The sequence below is a fragment of the Phalacrocorax carbo genome, chromosome 3 (assembly GCF_963921805.1).
Source record: "Phalacrocorax carbo chromosome 3, bPhaCar2.1, whole genome shotgun sequence".
Lineage (NCBI taxonomy): Eukaryota > Metazoa > Chordata > Aves > Suliformes > Phalacrocoracidae > Phalacrocorax > Phalacrocorax carbo.
Window position 1 is genome coordinate 64,250,722 of NC_087515.1, and position 13,787 is coordinate 64,264,508.

General features: G+C 44.1%; 1 protein-coding gene across 1 annotated transcript; it reads right to left on the minus strand.

The window, feature by feature from the left end:
* Nucleotides 1-9,434: 9,434 nt before the first annotated feature.
* Nucleotides 9,435-12,937, minus strand: ABRACL (ABRA C-terminal like). Its single transcript, XM_064447155.1, has 3 exons — nucleotides 12,782-12,937; nucleotides 11,134-11,200; nucleotides 9,435-9,975 (listed from the first exon to the last, which is right to left on the minus strand). The coding sequence occupies exons 2-3, from the start codon at nucleotides 11,192-11,194 to the stop codon at nucleotides 9,791-9,793; spliced, it is 246 nt and encodes an 81-aa protein (XP_064303225.1). The 5' UTR covers nucleotides 11,195-11,200; nucleotides 12,782-12,937; the 3' UTR covers nucleotides 9,435-9,790.
* Nucleotides 12,938-13,787: the final 850 nt, after the last annotated feature.

The window sequence follows — 13,787 nt, forward strand, 5'->3', positions numbered from 1 at the left end:
GGTTTTTTTTCCACAGGGATCTTGTCATATGGGGAGAGCAGTGATAAGAAAAAGAAGCAAGACTGGGAGTTAATGAGGCTCCTTGCTTCATTTGCTCCACCATGTAGGAGATGAAACTTCTGCAAAGAACAAAGGCAGGAGACTGCATGAGAGAGCATGTCTTTTGGAATAAAGCAGGTGAATATTACAAAATAAAACTCAGTCATGTCCCTGCCACTGCTACAGACTTCCTCCCTGACTGTAACCACAGTTCCCTCAGTCTGCTTCATGGACAGTGAACTGACAGTTTAGGCAAGACAGGGAGGAAAAGAAGTGTGTAGGTCAGTATAATGTGGGCCGACATTACAGCACCTGACAGGTTTGAAAATCAGAAAAGACTGACTCTTTGTAAGAAGAGGAAGGCACAGAAACAGGACATGACGACACCTGGTCGTCAGCACTTGTCAGTCGACAGTAGGATTAGGTACCTATTAATATCCTAACTCTATGTCATACGATATAGTTCTTCCATAATAGAAAATTTTCATTTGGCAAAATTCCCCTTGGGGCAGTTTTTAAGCTGCACTCCAACATGGGAACACCCAAGTTTTCTGAAAGACCAGTTACTCCACTTGAAAACAACAACAGAAAGTACTTCCCCAATTTTTCTTCCTGTTACCACCAGTGCGTTAAATAACTTCATTTCGGAGGTGAGCCAAGGAGTAGTTTAGCAGCTTGTTAGAAGGAATAAACCAAAGATTTGAAAGCCTCTGTGTAGTGATGCTGACCGGGAGACCCCTGTGCATCGAGGAATCGGTCATCCACATCACAGTGAACCTGAGCAGTCCCACGCCTGTGCCGTGCCGTGCCATGCCGCATGTCCAGCGTGGCCTTCAGCCTGCATTGTGCTGCACAGATCCCTTGGCCGTGGGACAAACTCGGCCACCTCGTTATAACAGAGGAGCCTGTGGGCAGCTCTCACTTGGTACCAGCAGTTACACCACCCACTTGGCCTTGCCTTTATCTGTAAGTGCAGCAAGAAGTTCTCCTGCAAACACCCTTTAGCAATAGAGTTGTGTTTTTGTAAGGAAATTATTTAATAGCTTGAAGGACCAAAAAGAAGGAACCTCTCCTAGGAGGGATCTGCGATGGGAAAATCCATCTGGGGCCCACTTGATGCTGTGCAAACATGGGGTGCCCAGTGTCTGAAGGGACATAAGAATTACTCACTATCTATGTTTCTCTCTTTATTCTTTCTTATTAAAATGGCTATTTTATTAATCTATTTGTTGTTGGGCCTCTTAACTGAAATCCAGAAAGAGCCCTGCACCATCTCTTTTCATCTCTCTCTTACCTCACCACCACCCCTGGTGCAAAACAATGTCTTATGTGGATTTTTTTTTTTAACCTTTTTGCTGCATTTGTGGGAAACAAACTCCGACAAGAAAAGAAGTTACTTGGAAAGCTACTAATGTACGCTTAGATGATACTATCATTTGTACCATTACATCAGGAAAGCAGATGTTCCAGTCAGGACTAGGTTAGTGGTGCATAACGTGCATGGACAAATTCAAAGAAACAATACTTACTCTGGAGAGTTTCCACCAAAAAGCCCTGGTGCTACCTGGAAAGCCACAGGGATGGGCTGCCTTTACAAGAGTTTTTTTCCAGGATTTATGGGCTAAGACCTTTCAAAAGGATATTTTTGTCTACCTGTGATACAAAGACAGAGACATTTCGCAATATAACAGGTAGGGGTATACTGCTTGGGCTTTAGGGGATGGAAGAGAGCACGGAGGGATGTAATTCTGTTTAATTTAAATGTTTTCCCTAGAGGTAGAAACTAAAACAAAAAATAGAGACCTGTAAAATGCTGTTGTTACAGGGACACTCTCACACTTTACTTTCTAAAACAAGGGCAGAGATAGTCACCCTTTTGGGCAGTCACCCAAAATGTCATGTCCGAGAGCCGTGGGAGGTGAAAGCAGTGTGCCCACCTCTCATACTGTGGACCGACGAGCAAGGAAGAGTGAGGCGGGTATTTCTCAGGTGGAAACGGCAGCATCCCTGGAGCAGAGCCCCACCTCAGAACATGGGCAGGACTGGGCTGAGTACCCAGCACGACCTCCAGCACACTCAGGAATTTCAGCCTGGGCTTCCCCCCCAAGACTGCTGCCTTCCTGCAGCTGGGGTACCAGGTCGTCCAGCAGCCTGGTACATCTCATGCCAGGTGTATTTTTTAAACAGTAATGTCAATGGGTTAAAATGGTAATATAAACCTCTCCCATGAGACAAATATATCTAGAATATGATTGTATGTCCAAACTGTGGCCTTGGTACCATCTGCTCAATGGTATGGTATCACTGACTACTGTGGTCATGAGGCCACAAGGTCATGACATCATGACTGAAAGGCTCACAAACTACCTGTGCTGAGGATGGAAACATGCATAAATAGTAACTGCAGTGATGAGACCTGTGATTTTCACACTGATTGCCCCTTGCTTCTATAGCCACAGCCACATACATGGCTTGACTGCATGTGAACTGCCCCACTGACTCCTAAACATTTGCAAAAATAAAGGTCCTGTGAAATGCAGAAACATTCTTAGAAACTTGATGAAAAAAAATCATTTCTCTTACGGCCTCACCTTAACCATAGAATATCCTCAGATTTTAGATTTAATAAAAACTTTGCCCTTGTACTGCAGACAGTGGCTTAGAAATATGACCCATTCAGAGCCAGGAAAAAAAAAAGAAGGCAAAGAAAAAGCTCCTCAAGCTCTCTTTACAAAAGAACTTTCCAAACCTCATCTTTACATCAGCCTCTCGATATTTTCGCAGCCTGACTCATAAAATGCTGAGTGTGTGTGGGAGAGGTAGAGTGGGAGTGAAGGGATGGCACTGCCATTTTAAAAATGATTATAAATAGATAAAATGCCAACTGTCTGCATTTTACCCTCAAGACATCATTAACTGGCCAAGATTATTGCCGTCGTCTATAATTAATAATGCAAAGATGATTAGTTTTGTGAAATTAGTGTCATAAGACTTGACAGCAACACATGTAGCTTGTAAGGTATGGCTCAAGTCAGGATCTTTCTAGACTGTTTCAGTGATGTTTCTTTTTTTGTTTAAAATGGAGATCAACATTGCAATTTAAAATATGTGCTTGCATGATCACTAGCCGTCTGGATTGCAATAAAACAAAAACTCACAGTATCATTTACTTTGCAGTGTTTATACCATTTACTTCCTCTTGCTTCTGCTGACGTCAGTTGGTTTCGTTTTCCCTTCTGCAGAAGCCCAGGGTATGTTTCACCCCTGGCTTTCACCCACTGCCACATCTTGCCAGAGCTCAGGCTGCAGGCAGCGAAGGGGAAGGTCTGACTTTGACATCCAAATGCAAAGCCTGCTGTCTTTGGCTGTTTTAAAAATGAAAGGGAAGCACGTTGGGTACAGGCCTAACTTAGTGATGACAGTGGTACAGTGGTATTGCCATATTTTCACCCCTTCTTCTTCTTCTGGGCTGCATATTGTTATACTTTTAAGATAAGATGCGCTCAGTAACGTCAGCAAAGCTGTCATGACTCCTCCTAGGGCACACATCTATGAATGGGGTCCCAAGGGTGATTGGGAGCTCTTTTACTCAATGTGCAATATATGTATTTGAGAGGGAACCAAGCTGATGTGTGCTACAAACTTATGGGTCCCTTCCAACCTGAGATATCCTATGATTCTATAAACTGCCAAATGTGTTTATAAAGAAGGAAACAATTCTGAGAAGTCCGACTACGGCAGTTCCCTGCTATCAGGCCAGCTGGCTGGGCCTGCTTGAGTGTAATACAATACAAACGTACGCTCACAGAGCAAGCGTTGCTTTCCACAACACAAAGTAGGACACGGGTTAGGAAATCCCACTCTTGGCTCTGAGCAAACTGTTCAGCCTCAGTGTTGCTAAAACAGAAGCACAGACCAACTTCCCAAGGAGCCCAAGGCACGTTTTTTTACACAGCAATTTCTCTTCCTCTGCTGACGTGTTTTTCGGCGCACTACGTGCCATGCAGGGGGAAAGCATCCAGGGCCTAGCAGCCACCTGCACTTACCCGCTGCAGATGCTCCCATCCCCTTCCAGCCGGAACCATTTGCCAAGATAATGAAAGGTCTCTTAGTGGACTCTTAAGAAAATACCAGACATTTCTGCAGGGCTGAGGACTACTCAGTGTCCATGCTTCCCAGCACGGATCCTGGGCGAGTTTAGGCATAAGTGTGCGCTGATCCCCTGTGGATATAAGCCTGGGACAGACACTGTGGTGTTCTGCACAGACAAGGTGGCAATGCTTCTGGGTGTATGGAGGCTCACGTGATTTTAGGTTCCCAGCAAAGTTTTCCAGTCAAACCTTAAATACCCATGGACTTGGAGCTGTCTGAGTACCTTGCAGATGTTATGAATCACATACTTGAATTTAGGTACTCAAATGCCACCAAAGGTACCTATAATGCAATTATTTCCATCTTTGGATCTGTACTTCTCTGTCAACTGCTATGTGGTGTTGAACTCCTGCTGAACGGTGGTGAGGCAACTGCCGTTGCTTTTATGCCCTTTTTTTTTTTTTTGAGAACTGAAAGCAGATTTCCAAGAAAATCATACTGTACTCCAAAATACAATTTTATAAAGGAAGCTTTTCAGAACATTAGCTACAGAGACAGACCAAGGCCTCCAGACTAATAAAGACCTGGCAATAACATGTCTTCTATCACCAAAGCTTCACAAAAGACCTAATTCTGCAAGATACAAACTCTCAATTATTCTAATGTGATCTTCTGTGGCATTTACTAGACTTAGCAAAGAACAGAAAATGCAGCTCACTGTATTCCCATTCAAACATAATTGTCCTTTACCGAGTGTTCACCCACTGGGAAAAAATAGTCAGGTTTTGAGTACATGTTGTACCAATACGTATGTATAATATGCTTATACAAATGCATGGTACATACTATTGTCCTCTCTGGAGAACAGCTTTAAGGATGGCAAGGTGGCCATAAGACTGAGTTTCACTCAGCTTGCAGTGGTTGTACAGGAATAAGCTCTGAAAGGGAGGTCATGGACATAATGCTGTTATAATTGTGAAAATGCTGTACTAGAAAATGCCCAGGTCTGACTTCAAGCGCTTCTCTGAAAGGAAGTTTGATCTGGATCTGATCTGACAAGACTCTGGAGTGTGTTTGTTGATCGCACTACTCCCTCCCCAGGTACCAGCCTGGTATTTAACCTCCCTGAGTTGCTCAGGTGCTCTGGCAGAGATAAGCATAATTTGCCATGACATCTAGGCTACACCGCAAGGGAATGCTTCCTCTGGTGCGTTATTCAAAATACCTGCCAAGAGACTAGCTTCAGCTGCTTAAATATGCATCTACAGTGCATTTGTGGCTAAAGCTGTACTCAAGAGTGGCAGAACTAATCTGAACTGCCACCCTCAGGAAAACTTTATTAGAACAATTTCATATTAAGCAATTTACATAACTAGATCTTAAATACACTGGCTTTCTAGACACACTGTCAAGGTCTTATGCTTAACTAATCCATTCAGCTTTTTTATTTAAAAAATGAGTACCTGGAAATATTGACCATACAATTTCCTTGAAATCATTGCACTGGAGCAACTCTTCAACCTGCTATTGATTTCCTTTGAGAATGCAATTTCAGATCAAAACACTGAAGATACCTTGCCTTGAAAACCAAATCCCTGGAGATCTAAGTTGGTATAGGCACTGGACCTCTGAGCAAAGGCAGACCATTGTTTTTTAGCATCACCTCTAATACTGACAGTCTTGACTTGGATCCTGTCTGCATGTATTGGAAAGCAGTAAGCAGTCCTTTTGTCCCTGTCTTCTTCTCTTGTATGTAATAAATGCACCAAAGGGGACAGTTCGGGTCTTTTTCATAAGCTTCATGGACAGTTTCTGAAGTAAAAATTGACTGGTGTATAGGGAAGCATAACAAATCCTCAGAGTATTTTGGCATATGTCATCATCTTTTGGGTTGCAAAACAAAGTATGTCATACTGACTTTTGTCCTGAAAGGTACTCAGGCTTAAATATGTCACTGGGTCACCACACTGCTATTCTTCAACCTAGCCAGATCACCTGCTCCAAATAGCTGTCAGAGCACTGAAACTTGTTTTTTGGTCTAGTGGGTTCATTTTCTTTCAAATTACTTTGTTCATATTTAGTTCTACCCTTTGTGGCTGGCTTTGGAATGAATCACTTCCTTACGCATCAGAAAAAAGATCCATTAGAGACCAAACGCCCCATATTTGTTTGAGAAGGGCATGAACAAGAACATGAATTTTGCAAAATTATTGACTTTGCCAGCTTCTGAAAGAAATGCATGTTGGGCTTTTTTGCCTTTTTTAAGTCCATGAAACCATGAAATCCTATCATACAGTTACCAGACAGAGTATTTTCAGGCAATACCAAACATGAATTATGCTGCAGGGTGTAGACCAAACATTTAGGACTATTCTTTTATACTAGGTGGAGGTGATACAAAGTTACCACTAATGCTTAGTGTTTTGATATGGAGCCATACAGCCAGTCCTGTGGCATTCATTGGTTCATGCTGTGTCATCTTAGCAAAGGCTCTGCAACTGCCTGAACATGCTTAATAGTCACTTTGTGCTGCTGGAGTAGAAGAGAATATTAGCCTATTTCTGAAACATCCAATTATTTTCAAATAAAACTGCTAAGTATCAGTGGCAATGTAATCAGTTTTCAGCATGTAAAAATGCTCCTCTTACTCTTGTTCTTTCATTGAAGTGTTTTTTGTGACAAAGAAACCAAGTAAAGAAAACCAACTCTACACAGATACGAATGGCAAAAGTGACACTGCTGTCACTGAGAGAAATCCCTTGAAGCAGAAAGGACACCTCCAGCAAAGCTTTGGAGGGGAGATGAGAAACGAGCAAAACACAACATATGCTTTCAAAATTCATTCCAACATGAAAGAGGCATGGAAAAGATAATATTGCATACATTTCAACCCTTCCTTTGCTTAAGTTTCCAGCAAAAACCTATGCTCATAAGAGAAATAGCTGTTAAGATGTTACCACCCCTTGCCAGAGGTTATGCCAACCTGTGTCTCAGCGCCTTCACAGCTTAGTCAAAACCACTTTGAAAAGTGCATTTATCTCCTGTCGCTGGATTTGGCATGGAAACAGCTGAGGTGAGTGCACACACTCCAGTAAATCAGTTTCTCTAACAGTCCCTGCTGAAGACATACAGTGGTAGCATCTTAAATTGTATGAGCTAGGTTTGCCTCAAGCTCATCTAACCCCTTGTCAAGGTTCCACCATGCTCTTGGATTTTACACAGAGGAAGACTGAATTAGCTAAGCTACTCTTTCACTAATTTCCCAGCATTATCATAGGCAGGTAACCGCCCTGCTGACAACCCTTACACTGTTGTCAAAGATCTCTGTATAGTCCTACTTCCCATTAGCCAGGAGAATGACTTGCTATTTTGGAGTCACTGGTGCTCCTGGCTGACTTACAAACTTCCTTCCGACCCATGTCACGAATCCATCACAGGGGACTGCTGATTGTCCTGCTACTTACAAAAATAGGTAATGCTTTCCCCATAGTTAGCTTTTCTATTATTGTGTCAAGAGCTCCAGGAACTACATCTTGTGTCCAGGCCATTTGCTGCGGTAATTCTTTCCTTCAGAGAGACGTGGTCCCACATGTGTGTAGCAATGTTAGTATTGGAGTTTCTCTGAAAAAAAAAAAATTTAGAAATTAAGCCATCGGTGCTCGTACGTAACCTGAAGAAGGCTACGCAGTTCTGGGGCCAGTAGACATAGTAAGCGTTGCACTGAAGGTCAAGTTCTTCGATACACATCCTCATTCACGTTGTTTCTCTTCTGCTCCCAGAAACAGAGGGAAAACAAATCTCAACTCCCCTGGGCAGTCACACAGTCACACTCTTGTCTGGTTGTTACGGATTTGTATTAGTGCCAAGTTTCCGTGAGTCTTGCTACGTGGTGTTCCCAGAAGCACTGAATACATTTATTAGCATTATTAAGAGGATAAATCCAAAATGAGAGAGACATAAAGGTCTCCTCAGAGTCCCATCTCAGCTCCAGCCCAGCACACAGCCTTAAATTTACTAGTACCTAAATTTTCAAGATGGAGGCCCCTTCTGTACTTAAAGAGCTGTCATGAACATGCACAGAGAACCACATCCTGGCTGGGGCAGGCTGGTGCCCTCCTCTATCAAAAGCAGCATCTCAGACAATCACAAAGCGCTCAGTATCTGTCAGCACACTCAGGCTATATAGTGAACCCAGACAATGACTCAGGCTGTCAACAAAATAGAGGCAGAGGAAAAAACAACTGTGGTTATCCAGTCACGCAGAGCTGTCTGGTCTCACCCCTAATGCCAAAGGCTGGGGTCTCAGTCCTCCTTCTTTCCACCTGTGGGCCGCAGGGGTGCAGGCACTTGTCAGCTCAGGTCTGGAAGCAGAATAGCTGCATTTGAGTGACAGGGCAGTGGAGCCAGTAAGCTGTGCTGAGCTCCTGCTCTACTTCTCTGCTCCAGCTGGCTTGGACCCAGAAGGCTCAAGTTTCTCTGCGTATCACTTCCATGCTCTCCAGATTCTGGGGCCAGCACAGGCAAAGGCAGCCCCGATCTGTTTGCACACAGGATTTAAGTTGTTTTCCTGTTGCACGAGGCAAAGCAAACAAAGATGAAAGGGGCAGCAGCTGGAATTACACAGCTTTGTAGAGATTCCATAACCATGCGTGCATTTCCTGTATCTGGAAATAAGGAGACACTTTTCAAGCATTTTGCACTTGTAAAAGGCTGCTAAGTAAAAGGAAATTCACACATCCTGCAACTTTAAGAGCTGCAGCTGCAGCCCGGAAGCACTGAGCAGTAAGCAGTTTGCTTACCCACTGCTACTTTCCCCATGCAGCAACTTCTCTCTACTGGAGGCAACATTTTTACTTGCTAAGAAGAATTAGCAGTAAGCTAGAAAACAATCAAAAGGGCATTTTTTTTTCCTGCCCTCCCACTTTCTTCCTGGAGTGGTTTAGAGAAAATATGATTTCTATGAGGAAAATACAGCAGCTTCAGGCTGTGATTACCATCTTCTGGTTAACACTGCATAAAAGCATTCAAGGAGCTCCTCACCCACTTCCTTCAAGTCTAGAGGACAAAAAAATGAAAGCATATTACACTGCCAGAGATAAATGAGGTACATCTATCATCATTCATGGCTTTTTGTGTGCAATCTCGTCCAAAGGACAGTCACTCTTCAATTGTATCATGCTACAAAATCATTTCTTTCTCACTGTCATCCCTTCTGTACAGTTACTTAACTATGTTCCTTACAGGAGTTCAGTTTGCTTTTGTTCCAGAATGCAAATAAAAAGAGAAACAGCATAAGAATTACATACATTTAAGTAAGTGCTTTTATTTTATACTTTCATGGCACAGTTTGATTTGTAAACATTGAATTACCAGTCCCCTTCTTCATCTGTTGAAAATAACCACCAGACATTTGAGAGCATTACCTGAGATTTAAAAAAAAAACAAATGCACAAGATCTGGCATCTTTTACCTTACTTACATACAGTACCATTTTAGGAAGAATTACAAAAGGGAATGTTTTCCAAAATATTACAGTTTCCTTTTGACTATAAAGATATAGAAAATACATCAAAACACCTTAGAATGATCAGCCTTATTCAGAGGATGTTGCAAACCACTATCTCAAACAATTCCATTAACGCATAGCTGAAACACTGCATCAGTCCTGCAGCAGCATGATATCAACATCATCATGAACACCTTGTAAAAGTAGCTCCCCTTGATAAGTGACAATCTTCCGCCGTTTTGCAGCCTTAAGAGTTCCCACTAGGGCTTCAAAGAGGTTGGCACACTTTTCATCAGCAAAGAGCACACCAAATTTCACGCTCACTTGTCCATTAGCATCTAAATCAAAGATATAACATGAAAACACATGCAGATTTTCTTTCAGTTAGGAGATTAGCAGGGAAACAAAGTAACACACAGTTAGAACATTGAAAGTAAATCCCATGGTGTTTCCCAATTTATTGGGGAACTTCTTACGAATGCTGATGAGAAATAGTAGGCAAAACTCCTGCCTAGTATGACTTTCCCCTATTTCCAGAGACTCGTATCAAGGCCCATGTATCTGCTATGTTATTTTTACTGATGACTTTCTGAAACCTATGATCAGCACAGGCTACTGAACCTCTTCAAAGCATAAGGAGGAAATTAGTTTTAAGTATTTAAAATGTTAAATATTTTTTTCAACAATTTATTTTCACTTATTAATACTTAAGGTTCACACTGGAAAAGGTGAAATGTGAGTTCATTTCTCACACAAAACAAGAATTTGAGAATCTATGTTGAGGTTAGCTAGTTTATTCCTAAAAGGCATATGCAGTCATACAAAATGCAAGATGTATGCATCCATTTAGGCTTTGAAAAACAAATGGAACTGAATGAAATTGCATCAGAACTTAAATATATAAGCAGATAGCACACCCACAAATTGCATAAATATTTGTAAAGAAAGAAGAGTTTTAACAATGAAAAACAAACTTCAGAGAAAAGGCTACTTCCTAAGCAAGTTTAAGGAAGGTTGGGACTACACCTGTAACTCCTGGATTAGTTTTAGACATAGAGATCAACTCCTTCCAAGGAATACTATCATGAACCGAACTGTATCAATTCTGAAGTTCAGAATTTACCAAGGAAGGAGTGGAAGGAAAAGGTACAACTTTCTTCTTTGATGGCTGTAATGAGTATTGCAAGTCTGAATAAAAGGGTAATTTCCCAGTTGATTTTAGTGTGAGCAGGATTTCAAGCCTCCATCATCTGTGCTGCAGAGGCTGAAACATTTAACTTTGTAACAGAACTACTTCAAAGGATGGGACACAGGGACTACCATATACCCCAACATTAAGTATATATGCAAGTCTTCAAGTTACCTGAGCCTGCTTAATTAAATTTGCCAAATTCACAGGTTGATATAACATGACTACATCTGTATGACATGTATGTCATATACATGTGTGTATAATATGACTACATCTGTACGGTCAGGGATATTACAATACTTACTTTTGGTTCCCAACCGCCGAATCTCCTCAACTAAGAGGCTAATTTCATGTTCCACATTCATGGTGGTCTAAAAAGTAAAATACATTTTGACAAAGTTGTTAGGAGACCTGTAAATCCTTTGCGCCATCCAGGCCTGTCGATCAGGAATGTCACAGCATTTTGTAAATCCCAGTAGCCTGGAGACACATGGCTCCAGGATAATCTAAGATTTCAGTCTTGAACAGATCAAGAGCCTCCACACCACTACATTTGAGTGGAAGTGAACAGAAGCTACAACCTCGGTACACTCTACACATAAATATAAGGAGTTAATCTCAAAATATGAAAAATGTGGGAAGGGAAGGGCAGGGTGAGGGCTGTGTTTGTTTTAAAGAATGAGCTTAGGCTGCCACAGAATCCAGCATCCTGGACACGTCACAGGTCTCCAGGGGCTCTGCAACTTTCAGACTCTGTTACAAAGGAAGATGTTCAATTTTTACTGAGGGCACCGTTAGATTTTCAGATCCCAAATTCACTTGCAAAAATCATTTTAACATGCAAAACTGAGGAAGCTTAGTATCAGCACGGGTTTCAGGCAAAGCCTCATCCAAACCAGTTTCATCCCTAACGCAAGGTAACAACACCCAAAGGGATATTAACACACTAACAGGTAACACCACAACAGGATGCGCTGCGTGGTACCACCTCTGCAAAGCTGCCTTAGAAGGGCACAGCAACAGGACTGCAGAATTTTAATTGCCTTAGATTAATTCCACAAACTTTTAGATTTTGTTTAACTGAGCACTATATATATATTGTTACAGGTCACCAAGGAAAATATGACCTAAAAAGCTTACACTATCATTATTAATATGTCAAACTGCCAATTTTAATATTGGTCATCACAATGGCATAATTGGCTTCTCTTTAAAGATGTTCTTTTAACACTAAAGACTTTTTTACTTTAACTTTTGCTTCTTTAAATTTCCATTAATTTACAATTCTTTTCCCTCATGCACATACAGTCAATTTAAATAGCAACGTTTAGAATTAAAAAAAAAAACTCCACATTTTTATGCAACGCTTTTGAGATCAGAGAACGGTGGCTGCGTAAGGAGTAAGGAAGAAGGCCTTCTAGGTATTTTAAGAACACTTAAATGTTTAAATTATACACTCAACACAACAACTATCAAAAATGCATGCCAAATCTTAAACTGGAATTCCGATGCCAATACGCTGCTGGAAACCAGCATGATTTTTCAGTACGCAGTACAAGACCTGAACTTCCCTTTCTTTGCTGGAAATTTACTTAATCGTTCTTCAGCGCACACACTTCTCTGTAACCGACGGCACCGGCCCTCCGTTGCAGACACCGCCAACACCGGGGAAGATGGCTCCCCGGCGAGCCCGCCTTCGGCGCCAGAGCGCGGTCCCCTTCCTCCGCCGAGGCCCCCGCCGGCGGCCCCTCTTCCCGCCTCCCCGGGCTCCGTCAGGGCACGGCCGGGCCGGGGCTGCCGCCGCCGCCCGCGCAGAGCGCACCGGGAACGGGGTCCCGCCGGGGCGAGGGGCAGCCGCAGCCGCCCGCCACTGCCCGCGGCAGTGCCTCTCCCTGCCCGGGGCGGGGGGAAGAAGTGCTCCGAGCCCCCCCGCTCCCGCCGCCGCCACTCACCCGCTGCCGCCGCTGCTCTGGCCGCGAGGGGCCGCCGCCGGCGAGAGCCGCCTGAGGGAGGGCGGGGGCGGCAGGAGGCGGGCGCAGGGCCGGGGGGCGGCCGGCCGGCGGTTACCCGTCCTCCGCCGGGGCCTCGCCTCGCCCCACCCGGCCGCCGCCGAGGTCCCCGGTACGGCGCCCTCGGCCATTTTGGGCTTCGCCGTTGGTGGCTGCGGTAGGAGCCTCCCTGACCCACCGGGTTCCCTCTACCCGCGGCAGGCGAGGGCTGCCGGGAGGCGGCGGCCGGCGGGCACCGCGCCCCTGGCGCCAAGCCCGGCGCTCCCTCGGCCCCTCGCCAGAGCCTGGCCCCGCGCTCCCAGCTGAGGGACCGCGTCTGTCGTGTCCCGTGTCCCCCGTGTCCCCCGTGTCCCCCGTCCCTCCCCCGGGACCACGCTCTGTTCCACATCAGCGACTGCCAACTTTGTGCCATCGATAGGTTTCCCCAGCACACCTCGTTCTTTTCGTGACAAGGGCATTGGCGAGTTTGTTAGGTAAAATGCCTTCCAAGGCCAGCCCTTCGGTAACCCCCTCTCCTCCAGCAGGTCAGCTCTCAAGACCCTGTTGCGTCAGTCACTTTCTGTTACCGCACGGTGCCCCACACTCTCCGTCTCAGAGGGCTTCTCAGGGTGACACCATGCCACATTTCTCTTCTTCCCCTCCCCCCCCCCCCCCCCCCCCCGTTTTCTCCTGGGAAAACAGTTCTCTTTCCAGAGAAGGTGTATGAGCTAGGTTAACGTCATTAACCTTCGATAAAGTCGTGCTGCAGTTTAACTTTTCATTCAGCGCCACGTCCTTGCACTCTACGCCGTGGAGAGAATGCAATTTAATTTTTTCCGTCTTGTATCTTGGTATTCGCTCCTACTCTTGTCTCTCTTGCTTCCTCTTCACCTCACAGAAATGTTTACGTCTTCTCTCAAGGACACAGGCATTAAAACTGAGAGCTGCATTAACTCCTGCAAAGCAACGA

Excerpts from the sequence above, each read along its gene's own strand:
- ABRACL (XM_064447155.1), bottom strand. The coding sequence starts at position 11,194 with ATGAATGTGGAACATGAAATTAGCCTCTTAGTTGAGGAGATTCGGCGG. Across the intron at positions 9,976-11,133 it reads TCGGCGGTTGGGAACCAAAA|ATGCTAATGGACAAGTGAGC; the intron begins GTAAGTATTGTA and ends TCTTTGATTTAG.